Source organism: Nannobrachium achirus, assembly GCF_963921795.1.
Source record: "Nannobrachium achirus genome assembly, chromosome: 23".
NCBI classification, from domain to species: domain Eukaryota; kingdom Metazoa; phylum Chordata; class Actinopteri; order Myctophiformes; family Myctophidae; genus Nannobrachium; species Nannobrachium achirus.
The window spans coordinates 48,832,722-48,855,297 of record NC_137830.1 but is presented as its reverse complement, the minus strand read 5'-3'; the positions used below and the strand labels follow the sequence as shown (position 1 = coordinate 48,855,297).

At 41.8% G+C, this 22,576-nt stretch overlaps 1 protein-coding gene across 1 annotated transcript in view; it reads right to left on the bottom strand.

The window, feature by feature from the left end:
* abcc9 (ATP-binding cassette, sub-family C (CFTR/MRP), member 9) overlaps positions 1–22,576 on the bottom strand; it is a gene marked incomplete at its 5' end in the record, with an annotated part of 151,720 nt that overhangs the window by 51,554 nt on the left and 77,590 nt on the right. The window contains 7 exon segments of the mRNA XM_080754170.1: positions 153–226; positions 1,191–1,290; positions 1,800–1,925; positions 3,528–3,665; positions 16,015–16,095; positions 18,435–18,519; positions 19,174–19,275. Coding sequence (XP_080610296.1) covers positions 153–226; positions 1,191–1,290; positions 1,800–1,925; positions 3,528–3,665; positions 16,015–16,095; positions 18,435–18,519; positions 19,174–19,275 — 706 coding nt within the window.

Genomic DNA, 22,576 nt, shown 5'->3' with positions numbered 1-22,576 from the left:
TACAGTATAGTTTACTGTACAACGCGTCAAACGCGTCGTGGGCCTCCAGCGACATCAAAGAAATTGACTTGACACCACGTGGGCATCCGATGTGTTAATATTCCCTAACTAATGGCTGGATGGACAGACGGATGAATGGATGAACGGATTACCTTCCAGGGGATCTTAGATCGTCTATTGGCTGTGGTGGACATGTTGTCATCTTCCTCCTCTTCTTCCTCTTCCTCTGAGCAGAGGGGAACCAGTTTCAACATGTTTACACTTCATTCTTTATTGTAAGGCAGCGGATTTAGCACTTTGTATTTTCCCATTTGCTTTCAAAAGAGAAATCAGATTCTATGCGAGTTTGGCAGTTGTACAATTGTTCTCTAATTGTTTAGATCATTCGCCTCCTCTATTATGCAAAGGAACCACATGCACATATTTCTAAATGTTAGGCAATCGTCTGGAGAAATTCAAAATCTCCATGAATTGTTTAGAGATGCTAAGGTGCTTTTTTTTTCTTTTAAGATATTTTTTGGGGCTTTTTTATGCCTTTATTGACAGACAGTAGATCGACAGGAAATGGGGGGAGAGACAGGGAGAGACACGCAGCAAACCTGGGTCTGGCTCGGGAATAGAACCAGCAACCTGCTGCAGGCTACACAAAGCCTATATGCACTTGGACCAGTAGGCCATCAGGGGCACCATTAAGGTGCTTTCTATGCGATATAGAAATGCACCATTTCATTTGACTCAATTTACCATTCAGAACTTTTCAATAACTTAGAAGCTTAGATAAAATGGAATAACCCGCACACCGTCTTCAAAACTACAACACCCACAACCCAACACTCCTATTTGTGTTTATATGTGTGGTGCTACCACTTGTTAGCACAGAGACGTTGCCTCAAATAAAAGTACAAGTTATGTTTTCTCTATTGAGCAAATGAAGACGGTTTGCTGGTTATTAAATTGCTCTACTTCTACGTACCTGTCCCCTTGCCAGTCAATTAGAAGCTCAGTGTTAGGGGTTCAGTGTGTGCTGTACCTTCATCTTCATCGTCTATCTGGTTCAGTGTGTGCTATACCTTCGTCTTCATCATCTATCTGGTTCAGTGTGTGCTATACCTTCATCTTCATCATCTATCTGGTTCAGTGTGTGCTGTACCTTCATCTTCATCATCTATCTGGTTCAGTGTGTGCTGTACCTTCGTCTTCATCATCTATCTGGTTCTTGGTCTCTCTGGAGTAGAAGGCTCTCCTCAGGGTTTTCCTCTCCAGGGTGGTCTGACTGTCCACCTCGATGTCCTACACACAGTGTGTACGCACACACACACACGCACACACGCACGCACGCACGCACGCATGCACGCACGCACGCACGCACGCAAACAATAGGCACAAGTAGGGGTGCAACAGTTAATTGAACTAATCAATTTTATTGCTGCGAAAAAAAAAGGCTAGAAACACAACCACCCTAAGGACTATAAACCATGGATTGACATCTAGACCTACTGCACATACAGTATGAAACAGTGCTGCTACCTTTAAATGCATTTTGAGAAAAAATAATGCTGTTATTTGTACCAAAAGCTTTATACACAGTCACAATGCGACATAGCTCTGTTTACACAATGCTGTACCCCCTCCCAATGTACACATGTTCCCCATTTTTAACTGTTCTTATTTTATTTGTGACACTTGCTTTGTCAATGTAAACATATCTTTTCTCATGCCAATAAAGCTCCTTTGAATTGAAAATTGAATTGAATTGTGTGTTTGTGTGTGTGTGTGTGTGTGTGTGTGTGTGTGTGTACCTTCTCCAGTTCCTGGTCCTGTCTGTTCATCAGTGTTTTCCAGTGTTCATAAAGCTCCACGTCGTGCGTCTGAATGTCCTTCAGAGTTCCTTCTCTGAGCACCGAGCCGTCCTTCATGGCTAGAATCTACACATGCACGCACACACGCACGCACGCACACATAACACACAGTTGTGTGTCCCTGTTGTGCTTTCAGAGGTACTACTCCTGACAACGGGTAACAACATAGACCGGGGGTCTTCAACGTTTTCAGGCCAATTCCCGATTCCCGGCTCCCTCTGGGTGTGGGTTAGTGTTAAAGTGTCCTTGAGCAAGACACCACTAACCCAATAAATGGGTTAGTGCTTTATATGGTTTCCTTAGGCTTACAGTATCTGGTCCTAGCTCTAGGACTGATAGGAGAGATGGAGAGAAGTGTGCCACCACTGAAATGTGATGGTGAATAACCAGGTCCTTGAAGGAACTCACCATATCAAACACGGACTAAACACTATTGTCAAAGTATTTGCCCTGCAGGGCAAGTGTGGGAAAAAAACAGACCCCGAGCACAGTACACAGGTCTGTAGGAGCACAGTACACAAGTCTGTAGTAGGGCATTAACCAAAAAGTTGACAAGTCGACTTCATCGAAAGTCGAAGTTGAAAAAAAAAAAATCCTTTGTATCATTATTTTTGCTCCATGTGTGCGTCTGTACAGCATTCAAACAGCAGGATTGCTTATTGTCAAGAACGGAATGATCCAATATTACAGTGCTACATTACATTTAGTATAACATGGTTCTATTGTGAAAATAGCAGATCTACATGCTCACAACGCCTCACATCGCGAGGTGTTGTGAGCATGGTAGATCGGCTATTTTCACAATTTCTGCCTCTATATATTTGACAATTTGGACAATGTTTAATTTGTCATTTTAGAGGTATTACAAAGTCCTTAAATTGGCACTTTAGAAATGTGAACATACCCTCTATACACTTAAACTTTATGTTGGTTTGTTTACAGTTTACAGTTGAGTGAGAAAACAATGTTGCACATTAAGTTAATCATCTGGGGACCCCCCGAAATAATTGGGGGGGTCGTGTGTGATGTGATGACGTCATCAAACGATAAAGTCGACTTCAACTCAACTTTTTACTGAGTCGAGTCGACTTGCAAAAAATCACAAGTCGTTAATGCCCTAGTCTGTAGCTGGAATTGAACAAAGGAGTTTACGAGTAAAGTAACTAGCTGTTTCTTTCTTACCCAGTCAGCATGGATGAGGTACTGCAGTTTGTGAGTAAGTAACTAGCTGTTTGTTTCTTACCCAGTCAGCGTGGATGAGGTACTGCAGTTTGTGAGTGAGTAACTAGCTGTTTCTTTCTTACCCAGTCAGCGTGGATGAGGTACTGCAGTTTGTGAGTGAGTAACTAGCTGTTTCTTTCTTACCCAGTCAGCGTGGATGAGGTACTGCAGTTTGTGAGTGAGTAACTAGCTGTTTCTTTCTTACCCAGTCAGCGTGGATGAGGTACTGCAGTTTGTGAGTGAGTAACTAGCTGTTCTTTCTTACCCAGTCAGCGTGGATGAGGTACTGCAGTTTGTGAGTGAGTAACTAGCTGTTTCTTTCTTACCCAGTCAGCGTGGATGAGGTACTGCAGTTTGTGAGTGAGTAACTAGCTGTTCTTTCTTACCCAGTCAGCGTGGATGAGGTACTGCAGTTTATGAGTGAGTAACTAGCTGTTTCTTTCTTACCCAGTCAGCGTGGATGAGGTACTGCAGTTTGTGCGTGACCAGCACCACGGTGCGCTTGTCGTCCTGCAGGAACTTGAGGATTCCTTCCTGCATCAGGTGATCACTGAGGTGGATGTCCAACGCCGAGAACGGATCGTCCTGAGAGGACAGAGAGGGGGAGGGAGGGAGAGAGAGAGAGAGAGAGAGAGAGAGATCCACAGTGTGTTCAGGCCAGGGGCGTCGCACCAAATTCAGGGCCCCGGGTACAAGGATTCACTGTGTGTGGGGCCCCTGTGCTTTAACGGTTGAAAAATAGCAGATATACAAGCTCACAGCGCGGCACCGAGTGCCGCGCTGCGAGCATGTAGATCTGCTATTTTTGAAAAATCGTGAAAATCTTTGAATATTTCAAATCCTTCTGAGGTTTTTTAAAAAAAAAACCAAGGTTTCTATGTCAGTGGTGCTCGAACTTTTTCATGTGCGTTTGGCCACGGACCCCCCATCTCAAAATATTTAGTTCCAGGGACCACCCGCAGAAGCAACATTTTGAGTTACAAAATGTTGGCTTAAAAATACATATATTCAAAGATCACATTTTCACGACTTTTCAAAAATAGCAGATCGCACTCGGTGCCGCGCTGTGAGCTTGCATATCTGCTATTTTTCAATAGCTAAATAGCTATGAAATAATGAAGGCCCCTCCACCTTGGGCCCTGGTAACTCAGTCCCACTTTCCGCCCCCTTGTCACACCCCTGAGTGTGTTACTGAAAGGCATAGTGACACGTTGTACACAGGCCCCGCTATTTTTGGAAACCTCTGAATGAATGTTTGGTGCTGATCGGAGCAACAGTGCTCCTGTGGCCCCCAAGGGCCCGTAACTTGGCCCCTGGGGGCCACATGGGGCGGGGCCCCTGGTATGGCTATTCTGGTGGCAGACCCCGTGACCAGGGTTTGTGCCAAGTTTGGCGGCGGATCTGAGCTACGTTGCGCCTGAGGCCCCCGGGGGCCACATGGGGCTCCTATTGTGATGGCAGACCCCTAAACAGTGTTTGTGCCAAGTTTGGTGCGGCTCGGAGCAACGTGTGCCTCCAAGCCCTCCATCCACGATCCAAGATCCACCCACCCTCTAGGCAATTTTAATTTTAATAGGATACATTAAGTATTTATAAAGGTCGATTCCAGTTGACCAAAGGAGACGTACAATAGACCGTCACCACCCCCACTAGCTGACGTGCACAAGCAGACAGTTTGTCCTCGTGGGGACAATTCCAATTGGATTTATTACTATCGACCGCTAAATATTGGACAGTGAGACAGTTAAAACTCCTCCTTGGAGAGAGTCAAATGAACAAGCGGCAGTGCTTCCTGGAAACAGCCGTTTTCCAAACCCAAACTTGGAAAGTCTCTTCGTTTGTAGTGAGGCAAAAGTCTGACTTAAAACAACAGCTGTAGTGCTACATCCTCTTTTCGTGTTGTGTCTGACATCACGTTTGCTTACACCGGACTGGAGCACAGCAGCTACAGCTGCATGTCAGAGCAGTGCGTCATACAAACCCAGCACGGTACAATAACAAACCAGCTCACATGATGTCCGCCCTGAGGCTGGGGGAGGTCAGGGTGCCATCCCCGTATGGGTCATACCCAGGGACGTGCTGGCCATTGGGGAAACCGGGACAACTCCCGAACGGCCGGTTCATTCCCGGCCGGTCCATTAGGAAAAAAATTAAAAATAAAATGATGGCCTTCGTTCCATTTTGGGGGCTGTGCGGTCAACAAAGTAAATCGTCACTGCGAAAAAATAATAGGCCTAATATTTTTTTATCATTTTTTAATCTATTTTATAATGGAAATATATATAATATATATATATATATATATATATATATATATATATAAATATATATAAATGAATAAATAAAAAACAACAACAACAGGGAACGTATTTTTGCTATGTTTGATTTGTTCTTTTCTTATTTAAATAAAAAAAATGAAAACTTCCCCATGGGGTGCTGGAACACCTGCAGCACCCCTAGTTCCCATGCTGTGGCAGAGTCCTGCACAGTGGCCACTGTGCCAAATTCACTTTCACTTTCAGCGTGTGGCGATGCGTGGAAGCAAAGAAAGTCACCACAGTTTGATTTGATCATTGCTTAGTCAATTATGAAGGGATTTCACAAATTAAAACGTCTCCATATTGCTTGGGAAGTCTACTTCGCAGAGAAACCGTGCGTAACCTTTGAGATTTCACATCGCGATTTCGGTTTGAAAACGATTAACAATGCAACACTAGTTCTTTTCTGCTGAGGAGGGGGCGGTGGGGGCCTTTTTGGTCGGCGGGGGCCTTACGCAGTCTGCGTAGTCTGCGTATACGGCCCGCCGGCGCTGCCTCACGCTAACAGGAGAGATAGACTCCTGACCTACAGTACAGTATGGGCCACATGGCTTTGGAACCATTGGTTACCAAGGCCACTTGCAGTACTTACTTACTTAAAGCCCCTTTTCGACTGCAGCTTTAGCACCACACCACACCACACTACACCACACCACACCACACCACATAAACATATCTACCTTTTCCATTACACAAAAGTACCCCTATTGGTAAGAAACAAATTGACCCTTTTAACTGTGATTATAATACAATATACATTTGGATTACAACTATCCTAAATCATAATACACTATAATGTATTATAACTGTGATTGCGACCGAAGGTCGCATATACTCTGAAAAACCGTGTCACTTGAGTGACCTTCCTTCCTTCCTTCCTTCCGTAACCTTCCTGTGATGTCAGTGTGATGTCAGCGAGTTGTGACATCACTTCCTGTACGGGGCGGCTACACGAAATGTGGATAACACTATATATGGAGATAGTCCAGTCCATCATGTCATATGGGACTACCGTCATAGACAGTAGCCAAAAGAGAAGGATACACAAGACTAAGAAAGACAAAAAAAGAGAAGAATAAAAAAGAAAAAAGAGGAGGAGGAGGATAAAGATACCAAAAGGAGAGAGAAGAAAGGGTGGATGAGGTACGATGTGTCTCAGAAAAGAAAATGTAACAAGGAGGTGGCAACGGGGCGTCTAGATAAAGTTATTAGGCCTGGATCCGACTTTAAGTCGACACACAGGATTCCAGAAGTGTAGCGCTTATTCGCTCTTGTATCAAACTGGTACTCGAAACGTTCTTAGAATTTAATATATATTTTCTAAAGTAAATATGGGGGCGGCTGTGAAAAAAAGAAGAAGAAAAAAAGGAGGAGGAGGATAAAGATACCAAAAGGAGAGAGAAGAAAGGGTGGATGAGGTACAATGTGCGGTATCCTCCTTGTCAAGCTCGACGTTGGGCATTTGGACCTATACATGGAGAAATGGAGCGAACCTGTTTGGCCTAAACATGGAGATGTGGTACAGAATGACTCATATATGGGCATAAAAAGTACGTCATGTGACATCACTTCCTGTACAGACAGTCAGACAGACAGCCATTGACTCCGGCCTAACAATGGCTACTGTCTATGACGGTAGTCCCATATGACATGATGGACTGGACTATCTCCATATATAGTGTTCTCCACATCTCCATGTTTAGGCCCTATCGCTCACACCCTAGGTGGGGTTGGCGATAGGGCCTTTCTGTGTGGAGTTTGCATGTTCTCCTCGTGTCTCCTAGGGTTGATACCCTCACAAAAACATGAACAAACTCCCCCCAGAATGACAACAACTAGAATCGTCAGAGAAACGCTGTGGTTGGCCAGATAGTCAAGAATTGGCGCGACCTCGCCCTTTAGGGCGAGGTCGCATGTCACCCTGAGGTCGCATTCCACCCCCAGGTGTCTTACTAGTTATAATACACTATAAAGTATTAATGTATTACTATGATAATTATAATACACTATAATAGATTATAATAGTGGTTATAACACAATAAAATCTATTATCATGTATTACAACTATATCTTTGTGGTCTAAATGAAAAGTCAGTGTGTGATCAGTCATTATGAAGTGTTTGGCCCTGCTTGGCCTAGCTCAGACCTACTCTAGATTGGATACTTTTTAGTACCACATTTAGTACCACTTTCACACCACTCTACCCAGGTCCTTGTAGTGGAAAACCTGGCACAAGTGGGCGGTGTGGTGTGGAGTGGTGTGGTGTTGGGCCAGTGGAAAAGGGGCTTTAACTACTTACAGTAGAGTACAGCCGCTGATGCCTGGGGCGATTCCGTCGACATGCAATACTATTCATTTAATACAAAAGCATTTCTGCCTTGTTAGATCATAATGGTATTAAAGACGACATACATCAGGAGGAACTACTGTGTACCAGATCCACATTCTCTCTATTCTCCTGTTCTTTACTACTTTACCTATTACTCCCTGCTGCAGCAGATTGATTATGTATGACGCTATGTATTCATTGATTATATTAATATCTAGGTCTGTATGATGATACTAATACTTGATAGTTAGGAGTCGAGAGGCCTTCCGTAGGCCTCAGTACTATTGTTTTGGTAAAGCCTATCTTGTACAGCTCGTTCCAGAGGCCTTGAAACCACACAGTATAACTCTAGTGTCTGACCATTCTTCTTAGCAGAACTACCTTACCACTGCCCAGAGTGTTAAACTGTACTTCTGTCCATGATATCATGTTATATAAACTTGACGACCACCGCCTAATATAATTGTCTTGTCTCCTCATTTTCTCATTGATTATTGATTGATCTGAATTCCACCACACTGCCAACAGCAACTAGTCACACTATTTGTTATATTACCTTTCTGTTACACCCCACAACATTGGTAATTGCATCCTGTTTCCTCAAAATGTGCATGTGCACCACTGGCAGATTTTTTTCCCCCCCTGCAGCCTAGTAAGTGAAATTCTCAACCGAGAAGAGCGTACAAATATAAAGGGTTCCATTTGTACACTCATCAAGGATTGTATATGTGTATTCAACAATATGGCCCCCAGGTAAAAATGTACATTTGCAAGCTATCTTTGGAATGGAAAGTCTCTACAACTGCTGAAATCTGGACTAACCATTGAAGCATTCTCGGGATCGAGTCGATCTTGCAGCGTGATAAGGACCCAAGGGAGACACACATAATGCTGTCTGCACAGAGATTAACCCTGCAAGACCCAAATTAATTTCTACTGGCCAAAAAAAAGAAAGAAAAAAAAAAGATCTGATGGTGTTGTAGGAGTCCTAATCACAGGAAAATGTAATTTTAAAAAAATAATAATGTTTTTGTAAGGTGTTATAGCCATAAATCATAAATCATGCTCTAATTTGCATTTTTGGGATATCTTTCACAATATTAACATATTTACGTGTTCAAGACATTCTAATGATCACGAAAAAAAAATATTACAGGCATTTTACTTATGTTTTAGTGAGGAATAGCTTCAGTTCAAAAGTGAGATGTTGTTCGTCCAGACGCTGGAATTTCAACTTCTCTGGGAGGTGTGAATGTCAGTCTCTGTGGGGGGTATTTATATGCAAATATCGTGGCCAATGGCATTGTAATACTAAACAATAGGATTTAATGGTGATGTTAATGTGAAAAAAGAACAGGAAAACTAATTATAATTAAAAAAAAAATGATTTAAAAAATGTTGCCAAAAAGCAACGCTGGGCCTTCCATTTTATGGACTTCAAAACAAGGCGAGGGACACAGTGCACTGTAACTGCTTATTCACTGGGGGCGGGGAATAGACCTGAACTGATGCTGTCCGTCTCCCGACAAAATAACAACACTGACGACTCCCAAATCACGTTACACGCAATACATCTCGGTCGGCAGCTTCAACACCGGCATGAAAATGTACACTGGTCATGAGTTGGTGTGCATGTGTGCGTGTGTGCGTGTGTGTGTGTGTGTGTGTGTGTGTGTGTGTGTGTGTGTGTGTGTGTGTGTGTGTGTGTGTGTGTGTGCGCGCGCACATGTGTTTGTGTGTGAGGATAGCTGATTTATCCTGTGTGCATAATGTAGATTATCTCAATGCCAACAGGTATGCAGTCACACTTAGATCTGAGTCCAATTATTGTGACTCAGGTCAGATGTGACTGCTTAAAGCAGCCATCCAGCACACAGGAATGATACACGGGCACAACATGTACAACAGGCTCTGTGCTAGGGCATTCACCAATAGTCATTTTTAGTATTAGAATTATTCAACCTCAAAGTATTCGAATAGTCAAATATTCGACAGGACTGGCCAAACTGTCAAATATTAAGTAAGCAAGAGGCGAACATTGTGAAAATAGCCGATCTACATTCTCACAACGCCTCGCAACTATTTTTGCAATATTCTGCTATTTTTACAATATTTATCTGCGGAACCGAGTCACATTAAATGTAATACCTACAATTCCAAGTGCTTGTCAGGGTGGGGAGCTCCCCAGTTCAAATATGTTTTTTTTGGGGGTCACGGCCTAAAAAGGTTTGAGAACCCCTGGTATAGAGCATTAACAAATTCATCCACCAGGGGCATTGACAACTCATTCTTATGACTTCCTATCTAGCCAAGCTTTATAAACTATATATTTTTAAAGAGAAAACAAAAAACAAAACAAAAAAATAAGCGAATATTCGACTTCGGTGAACAACGTCGAATAGTGACTTTGATATTCGAAAATTCAAACATTTGATTATTTGGTGAATGCCCTACTCTGTGCATACAGTAAGTATAGTCCCAGGTTTCTACTCTGTGCATACAGTAAGTATAGTCCCAGGTTTCTACTCTGTGCATACAGTAAGTATAGTCCCAGGTTTCTACTCTGTGCATACAGTAAGTGTAGTCCCAGGTTTCTACTCTGTGCATACAGTAAGTGTAGTCCCAGGTTTCTACTCTGTGCATACAGTAAGTATAGTCCCAGGTTTCTACTCTGTGCATACAGTAAGTATAGTCCCAGGTTTCTACTCTGTGCATACAGTAAGTATAGTCCCAGGTTTCTACTCTGTGCATACAGTAAGTATAGTCCCAGGTTTCTACTCTGTGCATACAGTAAGTATAGTCCCAGGTTTCTACTCTGTGCATACAGTAAGTGTAGTCCCAGGTTTCTACTCTGTGCATACAGTAAGTGTAGTCCCAGGTTTCTACTCTGTGCATACAGTAAGTATAGTCCCAGGTTTCTACTCTGTGCATACAGTAAGTGTAGTCCCAGGTTTCTACTCTGTGCATACAGTAAGTATAGTCCTAGGTTTCTAGAAGGTCATGGTGGCAGAACCGTTTCCTGTTCCAGTTCAGTTTCCCATGGCTTCTTTGATTGGCTCAGCAGAAGATTTGACAGGAAATACATAATGACACCTGCATCTGGGTTTCCCGTTTAAATCAAGCCGGGAGACTACAAGTAGTGTAGGGATTGCGACGTAATAAATGTAGCTATTCCTATCGTACATGTACTGTATGTCCAAAACTGTAAAAAAAGAACCTGTGCTCCAATGCATCCAATGTACTTATGTAATTATTGTCAATGTCAAGGATTAATGTCACACACATAACACTGTTCACATTGTGAACTCGTAGATCGGCTATTTTTGGAACTTTTCCGTGACACTCTTGTACGATGAAGTACGGCATTAATCTGTGAAGGAAATCTGTGAAAGTCCCGACAGTGACGTATCATATTGGCCTATGAGAAAAACAAATGAAATTGTCCCTCAATGTTGTTTTCCAATAAAGTGCTATCAGGTGTCCGGTAGTGTGTTAACGGAGTTACAGTTGTGTCATTATTCGATATAATTCATGTTGTTGACGTATAACCTCCCCATCAGATATGGGAGCTTTCACAGTCTGCACTTCAGTCACACCCCAAATGGGTGTTTAAGGAAGCGTCGGTCTCCCGTACGCTCCTCTGATTGCATTAGTGTCTTAATCACATAAATAATGTCTATTGTGGTTATTCAACACATCGGTACGTGTGATAAGGCGTATGAGAGAATGTCTGAGATGGTATCTGACGGGGTGTGACCGTGTATTCCTGACATAAAGTAAAAGCCTGTAGTGGTGGCGACGGGGAACTGATGTAGCGTTTGAAAGCATCCCGGAAAAAAAGGAAATCGTTCATGAATTACAAGGTTTTGATTGAACCGTCCACTCTGTTAAAAATACATTCCACATGAATGTTTCAAAGCGTAACTGCTGCTCCCGTTGGTGCCATGCATGATTTCCTCTGCCAGTGGTGTGTAGTTGCGTTTCCATAAAGCCTGTTAACACATTCCCCGCCATTTAACAATACCTTCGTACTCTCCCCTGCCTCTGTCTCCATAGACTTCCATGTAATTCATAGTGCACGGATCATGCACACCCATGCCTAGATAATGCGCCACGTGTCTGCACATTGCTCACAGCTTTCAAACAAAAAAATCCGAATGGAAATCCGTTCAGGCATTCATGAGATAGCAGCCATTATGTTTTCCTAAAATGTAAACAAAGATGGCTGCCATGTTTGAAAGATGAGGTTGCTATGGGGGTTAAACATGCAATTTCGCGATTGCTATCATGCCTACTAAAGTTTTTGGGGTCCAAATTTTTTTTTTTTTTTTTTTTTTTTTTTTCGGGATTATCGGGCCTGGCGGGGAAAGACATTGAAATAATCTCTGGACTATCGGGCCTGGCATGCAATGAGTTAATGTGCATTAAGGGTTTTGCGCAAACATCTTTTTATGGAAACACTTCAAAATTCGAATAAACTTTCATTATCCGCTTGGAAGAGGTGGATTTTGAGGTGTTATCGAATAAACTAAATGCGCATTAGTGAATGGAAACGGGTCAGCCAATAAACGCGAATACATTATGACGTTCTGGTCCATTGTATTAGCGTTAGCCCACAAAACAAACCGTCTGAACTCTGTGTGTAAATTCCTCCTGTTTTCACAACGTGTCAGCTCAGCTGCAAAATCAACCTCCGACAGAACTTAAAATGAAGATTTGTTCAAGCTAAACTTATAACAAACTGCCTCAGTATCACGTTCAGTCTCTGTTTATGTGTTGTTTGTTTGTGTCGCTCTTCTGCGACCTGGCGTTTCCCAAGGACCCTTAGCACAACGGTGGGGGCAAGGAGGTAGGGAGCGCTGCACTCATTCGAATGACACCCGCAAATGGAAACAGGCTAAATTCGCTTTGTCTTAACACATGGTGCCAACCCCGAGTTTCCCGAGTTTGTATTGGTACTAGTGCTGTGCCAACCCCGAGTTTCCCGAGTTTGGGCCGTTTTTGAAAAAAAAAAATATTTTTTTTTTTCAAATTTTTTTTTTTTCAATTTTTTTTTTTGGACCTCCAGAAATGTATTAGGCATGATCGCGATCGCGAAATTGCATGTTTAACCCCCATACCAACCCATTCTTTCAAACATGGCAGCCATGTTTGTTTACATCTGAAGAAAACATAATGGCTGATAAATCATGAATGCCTGAATGGATTTCCAAGCGGATTTTTTTGTTTGAAAGCTGTGAACAGCATCTACACACGTGGTGCATCATCTAGGCATGGGCGTGCACTTTTTGCACACTTGCACAATTACATGGAAGTCTATGGTAACCATGGCAACGCGAGACATTGAAGAGAAAAAATCATTGCAACATAAGTGTTAATGCGCATTGGGTTACTACTACATACTGATCATTGGGTTACTACTACATACTGATCATTGGGTTACTACTACATACTGATCATTGGGTTACTACTACATACTGATCATTGGGTTACTACTACATACTGATCATTGGGTTACTACTACATACTGATCATTGGGTTACTACTACATACTGATCATTGGGTTACTACTACATACTGATCATTGGGTTACTACTACATACTGATCATTGGGTTACTACTACATACTGATCATTGGGTTACTACTACATACTGATCATTGGGTTACTACTACATACTGATCATTGGGTTACTACTACATACTGATCATTGGGTTACTACTACATACTGATCATTGGGTTACTACTACATACTGATCATTGGGTTACTACTACATACTGATCATTGGGTTACTACTACATACTGATCATTGGGTTACTACTACATACTGATCATTGGGTTACTACTACATACTGATCATTGGGTTACTGCTACATACTGATCATTGGGTTACTACTACATACTGATCATTGGGTTACTACTACATACTGATCATTGGGTTACTACTACATACTGATCATTGGGTTACTACTACATACTGATCATTGGGTTACTACTACATACTGATCATTGGGTTACTACTACATACTGATCATTGGGTTACTACTACATACTGATCATTGGGTTACTACTACATACTGATCATTGGGTTACTACTACATACTGATCATTGGGTTACTGCTACATACTGATCATTCGCTTCCTATTTTCGAATGAGTTTATGGAAACGCAACTTGTGTGAATGGGTGAATGAAATGCACTTTGGATAAAGTCGCAGTATAAATGCAATATTTATTTGCCATTTCTATTCTGTATGAATAGACCATTTGCAATGAAACTACTACTAGTCGGGGGCCCCAGGGATATTTTGGTTCAGATTCTCGCAAATTCGCCAAATTTGGCACAGATGTTGTCCATAACATACTTAATCATTTTAAGATGGGTGCCAAGATGGGCACCCCATGGTACTGCCATAATTGAGCAATGCAATTGGTGTCCCATTAACTTTACGTTAAAGGGAAAAAAAGCAAAAAAATAATCTGCTTTAAGTAGCATATAACTGGTCAAAACTGGTTTTCATGATTCTGAATCCATTGCAAGCATCCGTTTTGCACAAAAAACATTCCTTGGGCTAAAAAACTGCGCTACAAGACTATGGTTTAGTGATGAACAGTGATGAGTCATCACTTTTAACACTTTTGTGGTGGCCGGTTTTAGCCCAATGAATGTTTTTTTATGCAAAACGGATGTTTGCAATGGATTCAGAATCATGAAAACCCCCTAGTTTGACCAGTTATATGCTACTTAAAGCAGATTATTTTTTTGCTTTTGTAGCCCATGCTATTTGCTGACGCTCCCTAAAAAGTTGTGAATGCTATTTGTTGACGCTCCCTAAAAGTCAACAGTCCCTGCACAGGGTGATTGCGTCAAAATCAGCGCGACTGCACTACAGCTGCTGGCGGGAGCTCCGGTGTTTTGATGTGATGTGATACTAGTACAGAGAAGAGAGATAAAACAACCACGGAAAGATAAAGATAAAGTTAATAAAGCTTGGAGGTGAACGTCGGGATTTGAGAGTTGAACAGTGAGTGACGTGAGGAGTGAACGAGAGGCTCTGCTTTCCAAACAGTAGGACTAAATAGGAAACAACGTGAGTTGAGAAACTAAATGCAGACAGAAGCGTGAATTATAAAGGAAAAGAACGTCGCGGGAGAAAGAAGATACAGAGAAAGAATTGAAGAAGACTTCGGTGAGTTGCTTGATGCTGATAATGAGGTCAAAAGAATGCAAATAAACCAGTCAGGATATGGAAAGATAACGTGTTGTTTATGGTCGGCACACAGCATTGGAGTGGACACCCGAGGAGAGAAGACCACTCACATCTGAGTGAGAATTGAACAGAAGAATCCTGGTGAGTCAGCACCAAATGACTCACTCTGTCAATTCAATACATGGCAATACATACTGTACATGATAAAAGTGACTGTGAAAAGATGCTGTATATAAGAGTGACATATGTTAATGTTACTGTTGTGTGGGGTTATGTAAATAGTATGGGGTGTTGTTAAATCATACTGATTTATTGATTATACTGTACGTTTCTGTGCAGACTGGTTTTTTGCACACCCATTCTGAGAAGAGCACGGAGCCACGTTGAATCTCCAACCACAATCAACAGCTGCTCTGGTCATTCCCCACTGTCCCTAGTGGTAGCGGTAGGAACTACTACACCCCCCCTTCCTTTGAATTGAGTGCACTCAAACAGACTGAAAGACATTGGGTACCCATTTTTGTTTGTTTTATTTCGGTTTTATTTGATTATTGTTCATATTGGACGTTTTTGGTCCATTGTTGTATCTGTTAAAAAGAAAGGAACAATTGATTGATTTTCAGAAAACTGGAAAGAGATATAATTTCATTGAGCTCAGAAAAGAAAGAAAACATTTCATTGACATAAGTATAAATATATAAAAGGTAAAAAGTACGTAATTGAGTCTGTGTGTGTTATTCCTCCAATCAGAGAATTGTACAAATATGCAGCTGGTCTCCTCATAACCTGGGATCGATGTACCACTACAGTTAAGTATTGTCGGAGATACACAGTGGGTTACACTTTTTTTCCCTGTAATGTAAAGTTAATGGGACACCAATTGCATTGCTCAATTATGGCAGTACCATGGGGTGCCCATCTTGGCACCCATCTTAAAATGATTATGTTATGGACAACATCTGTTCCAAATTTGGCGAATTTGCGAGAATCTGAACCAAATGGTCCTTTTATTGCCCTGGGGCCACCGACTATACGTTAAGAGTTGCTCCCAAACAGTGGCTAAATTCATAACTCACCAAGAAGACGATGTTGGTGTTCTGATACAGAGCTCTGGCCACACAGATCCTCTGCCTCTGACCCCCACTGAGGTTGATGCCCTGAAACATACAGTATGACCCTGATCATTAGGTTGATGCCCTGAAACATACAGTATGACCCTGATCATTAGGTTGATGCCCTGAAACATACAGTATGACCCTGATCATTAGAATGACAACTATATACACCAGGGGTCTTCAACAGGGGGTCCGGGACCCCTAGGGCAGGGGTTTTCAAAGTAGGTGACGGGGCACCCTGGGGTGCCGCGACGGCAGTCCAGGGGTGCCGCGAGATAATTTGATAATATTTGGAATTTATTTGGACACTTGAAAAAAATATTTAGTCTCACGTTAAACTTGAAGTACAAAGTTATTTTCAGTCAGTTCTAACCAAAATGGCTGTTATCTCAATGTTTTCCTTGCAACTTAATCACTAAAATATCGTCACTGTCGGGCAGAAACCTTGTATATTCAAGTTTCAAATTTTTGGTAAAGCAAAGCCCTGCTTCATCATACAAGACTGTCGCACAAACTAGTGAAAACATAGATGATAAATACAAAACGAACGGTTTTGGACATACAAGGTTTCCAACCGACAACGACAATATGCTATAAATATAAGGTGCTGGGAGTGAAAATTATAATGTAGGGGTGCCTCGGATAAAAAAAAAATATTTATGGGGTGCCCTGGGACAAAAAAGGTTTGGGAACCCCTGCCCTAGGGGGTCCTCAGAGTTACTACAGGGGGGTCCTCAGAGTTACTACAGGGGGGTCCTCAGAGTTACTACTGGGGGGTCCGCCAAATCTTTGTGTGATAGGATCATTCTTTTAAATGAACAACTTGAACCCTCGCATCCCTATTCTGAGGGGAACTTTTATCGACAACATTAGCAGATCTACAAGCTCTCAACGCCTCGCAGGCAAAAGGTGTTGAGAGCTTGTAGATCAGCTATTTTTGGCAAGGTTTTGTGTAGAGGTAAAAAAAATAAAAGATCAGACCAAGTACAGAGTAAAAGGTCAAATTTACTAAGTATCGACGATTTAAGTGGTTAAATGTCTGAAAAAACACATTAACATGAATAACATACTGATGACAGTGCTGTCAAACAAGTCGATGAAAATCTGCAACACAATGTTATACAATATGTAATGTATGAGTGTAATGTATGGAGGTATTTCTGTATCTTATTCGTGTGAGCAGATTTGTGATGTTGTGCAGTTGTACATTAAGATTTGTGCACTCGTACCTCTGAATTTGCAGACTCGTATAATGGAATCTGAACTTGAAAAGGAAAACAAAAGCCCAACACACGTACGCTTTTCCATTTGCAACTACAAATCCCTGTCTACGCGCTCGCAAATCCTCATTTACACTTGCTCAAATGTACATTACAAGCACTTGCATTTTTTCAATGTCCCCTGCTCAGTTTTGCCAGATTTTGGAACGACATATCGATGATTATGTTGCAATATCGCGAGCGACAGTTTAACAATTTTGAGCATGTGTAAATGAGGATTTGCGAGCGCATAGAAGGGGATTTGTAGTTGCAAATGGAAAAGCGCACGTGTGGGGCTTTTAAGATAAGATTCCATCATACGTCTGCAAATTCCATGGCACGAGAGCACAAATCTTAATGTACAACAACTGTACAACATCACAAATCTGCTCACACGAATAAGATACAGAATACCTCCATAGTAATGCTCGCTATTTGTATCCCAGTCTCTCCAGCCTTATATTAAAGGCCCGCTCACACCCTTTTAGGTGACAGTACCCCTTTAGGTGACAGTACCCCTTTAGGTGACAGTACCCCTTTAGGTGACAGTACCCCTTTAAACAGAAAATAAATGTTCAGGTCATTAGAAATGTCATCCAATCAGGAAAGAGAACCACAACATTCTTTCATCACTTCCAACTTCACTTGTGTATCCTGTATGAGTTCTCTCTCCTGATTGGATGAAATTGGGTATCCCGGCCTGAAAATGTATTTTCTACGGGTATTATTGCACAAAGACCTACAGTATAGCAGAGGAGGGCAACTTTGATGATGGCGAGGACCTCTATATTTCCACCTTCACTCCAGAGTGCCACATTACATATTGCTGCGTCCTACTGTCATTCTAGTATCGCATACAATAGTATCGCATACAATTTTGAATTGGAATCCTGAATAATTTTGCGTTATTTCTTAATTGGAATCCTGAAATGTAACATTTTGACACTTATTTGAACTTTAATTAGACTGAGATGTTACTAGGCAGCCTCTTTCGTTTGTAAAATGAGCATCAACGAATATTGAGAACAATAGAAAGATATAAATCGTTATCGTGTGTTAACAACATAAACAACATAATGATCATTTTCCTGCTATAATATACAGGTGTGCGTTATACGGTACCCTCTCTCCAATCTCCGTCTGGTCTCCAAAGGGCAGCAGGTCAATGTCTGGCTGCAGAGAGCAGGCATCAATCACTGCCTTGTACCTGCAACATCACAGTTAGGGAGCCATAAGTGTCCATTTGGACCTCCTTGGACCAAAACACAGCGTCATAAAGCAACTGAATATATTCAGTACTAAATACAGAAGCAGCATTAAGATCATGGGAGATTTGCCTAGAACACCCTTAAAGGAGTAGTTCACCCAGAAAATGACTTGTATTCTATTGATTACTCATGTCATGAAGACTTGGTTTTTCCAGTGAACCACCATCTGTACTGGGGGACAATGGCTCTGGTTCACTCTGGTGGAAACGCAAGTCGGTTCGCAAGAACGAACCGGGCCTTTTCCACCGGCAAAGAACCGGTTCCAGAACCAGTGCCGGTTCAACTTTCTTGGGAACCTTGGTTTGTTCTTGTGAACCGGCTTGCGTTTCCACCAGATTGAACCATGATTGAACCAGAGGAACCGAGGATTTTGTGGTTCCAGTCCCGAACCAACTTTTAAGCTTCAGAACCAACTCCAGTTCTCAGTGGAAAAGCTCACCTCTGGTTCATCCCATAGGCGGGAGAAAGAACCAGAACCGGTTCTTTGCCGGTGGACAAGGCCCCCAAGAAAGTTGAACCGGCACTGGTTCTGGAACCAAGGTTCTTTTGGTGGAAAAGGCGCCAAAGTATACTGTCCATTGAGCTTACTGTACCTCTGCTTGCTGAAGGGACTGCCAAAGGTGATGTTGTCCTCCACTGTAGCATTGAGCAGCCAGGACTTCTGGGCAGCGTAGGCCACGGAGTACCTGTTCTTACTGAGGCATCATGGGAAATGGAGGCCAAAAAAACAGAGAGAGAGAGAGAGAGGCAGAGAGAGAGAGAGAGAGAGAGGCAGAGAGAGAGAGAGAGGGTGAGAACTACATGGTCCTTTATTCATAAAGCTCCATAAGAACAAGAGTGCTTATAATTTAAACATAGTTTTTTAAATAATGTTTCTATCTTTTGAGCTAAACCTTTTAGAGGTTCACTCACTAATGCTCCTCATAATAAGATCACCATTTCTGTCTGCTCATTCTGTGTCTTAGCTGTAGGGTAGGCTGTAGTTTCTATCCCCGTCCTCACTCTGGTGTCGGAAGCGTTTTCCGCATTCATTTCTTCCATAGACATTTCATAAAGTATTTATTTAAACGTTTTTAAGCCTTGGACAAAGCCACCTCGGCTGGAGAGGGATCGTGTCAATATTCACATTTTTTTTAATGCAAAGATTAATTAGAAAGCTGAAAAAAGGGCAGGGTACAAGACTGTGTACATCATTATTTTTAAAATTGCGGAAACTACACTCCCAGAATGCATTGCGAATGTTGTTGTTGTTTCCTGAAATAAAGCCCTTAAATCACGCTCAGTTTATGCCAGCATATGGCCTGAAATGTAGTGATTGTCATCTCTGTGGACGCTCTTATCGTCATCCTTAACATAGTGCATCATATAATTCATATTTGTAAAAGAAAGACGATCGCTCATGGAGTTCTGCTGACGTGCAATAATCCGCCGGGAAGACAGGGGGCAGTAGCTACTTCCGCGGTAACCGCAAGATAACATAACATGAAAGAAGAAGAAGCTAGACCAATCACAGACGTCGATTTCACCGGATGTACATGTTTAGCAGTATGGGAAATGCAGTTCTTCTCCGTGCGATCTTGATTAAAACATGTTTTTACTAAAACTAGAGTGATTGCATACATACTCGGGGGTTCTACAGGAGCATATAGAACCATTTTACAACCACCAGCCTAGTGGTAAGTGTACATTGAATTGCTACGACTTTGTGGCTGATAATGAAAAACGCTATGGTGAAAATGAATGGGTTGTTTACTTCCGACACCGCACTGCGATGCTCTATTAGCTTGGGATTCCCATTGATGATGCTCATTGGTAGGCAGGTTTCTGAACTGTCCACAGCCCTCCGCTGAGACACAGACCTGGGGCCTTTTCCACCGGCAAAGAACCGGTTCTGGTTCTTTCTCCCACCTATGGGATGAACCCGAGGTGAGCTTTTCCACCGAGAACCGGAGTTGGTTCTGAACCGTAAAAGTTGGTTTCCGAACGGGAACCACAACATCCTTGGTTTCCTCTTGTTCAATCATGGTTCAATCTGGTGGAAACGCAAACCGGTTCACAAGAACGAACCAAGGTTCCATGGTTCATGATTGAACCAGAGGAACCAAGGATTTTGTGGTTCCCGTTCGGAAACCAACTTTTAAGGTTCAGAACCAACTCCGGTTCTCGGTGGAAAAGCTCACCTCTGGTTCATCCCATAGGCGGGAGAAAGAACCAGAACCGGTTCTTTGCCGGTGGAAAAGGCCCTAGAGTGCATTAGTGAGGACAAGGTAGAAAATGGGTGAATTTCTCCTATAAGCTGTAAGAGCTGTTTTAAGAGGTGAACTATAGCGTGAGCACTAGGGATGGTCCGATCAGGTTTTTTGGAACCGATCACCGAGCACCGATCACAAAAGTTTGATCACCCGATACCGATCAATCACCGATCCGATCAAGTTATTATTTATATATTAATTATATTTTCTAAATGTCAATGTTTTAACTTTAATTAATTAATTCACTCATGAATTCATTTATATATTTGCCTTATAGTTATTTACCAGCATTACTATGTATTTATTATCATAGCAGTAACTAATTATTCCTTCAGCACTGTGGAAATCAATACCCCAAAATGGCCTCAAGTGAGCATACTGAACGGCTGGTTGATCGGATGCACCGATCGGATCGGATCGGTGAATTTACCTTTTGATCTAAACTACCGATTATCGCCGATCACGCTTTGATCGGCCCGATCCGATCCATTGCCGATTGATCGGTAACATCTCTAGTGAGCACTCTTGTTTTAAGACACTTTATGAAGAACTGGAAGGAATATCTTCAGATGATATTGTGAGGTAAACATGGATGATGGAGGGTTAATGATGATAAACCACACATCAAATAACAACAACAGCAACGACAACCAAAAGAACGACGGCTGAAGCATCAACAACATCCAGTGGTGGAAAGTAACTATGTACATTTACTCAAGTACTGTACTTGAGTACAATTAGCCCTATTCACGGCCCGCCCACTTAGCACATTTCTCAGCAACTTCCTGGTGCTGACGTCATTTTAGAAGGGGAAACTATAACAGAAATAGCTGGACTTAAAGCCAACAAATCATTATTTCGAACGGTAAATTATAATGCTTTGTGCCTTTTACTACATGTATCTTGTGTTCTTGATCATGCTAGCCGTATTTTATACTTTACTATTCGGGAATTGCATTAAATTTGCGATTTCTGTGTTAACTCTATGGGCTTTTAGCAGGGTTTTACCCTTCAAAACTTGACTTCCGCACCAGGGGGATGCTGAGTGGGCGGGCCGTGAATAGGGCTAATCTGGAGGTACTTTTGCTTTACGTAAAAATAGTGTTGACTCCACTAAAACTATATAAAAAGTGTTGTTACAAATGACTTTGCATAATTAGATTACTATTACAAAACATACGCTAACCACTCTACGGCTATTACATTATACATTTGGAAAAATATTTGTGAAACGTGACTCGATAACCGAGTACTTTTACGTAAAGTACACTTTTGACGCCAATACTTGTTTTCTTTTACTTAAGTAATAAGTCAGAGTACTTCTTCCACCACTGCCAACATCTATAAAAACATCGATGACAGTTTTGCTGGGAGTCCAAATCTGAACCTATGCTGCCTGTAAATCCAACAATCTGGAGGATTATTCAGTTCAGTTTATGGTATTTTGTATATAAAAAGAATAAATAAAAAAAAAGTCTCAAACCCAGTTTGGGGACATATTAGAAATCACAGCTTCTTTTCTTGATAATGTGTCCATTACGATTATGAAACAAACTTTAACGTAATGGTACGTTTCAATGATACACCCCATATTGTTCTCAAGTGAGGAGCACATACAGTACACCGTACAGTATGTCTTCTGTGTATTCTCTGCTAATTTGGATAAAGTGAACACCCGATGACTTCAAAAGCATCGTTTCGGGCATCATTTTCAACTAAACAAGGTGTATTATTTCTGTGTTAG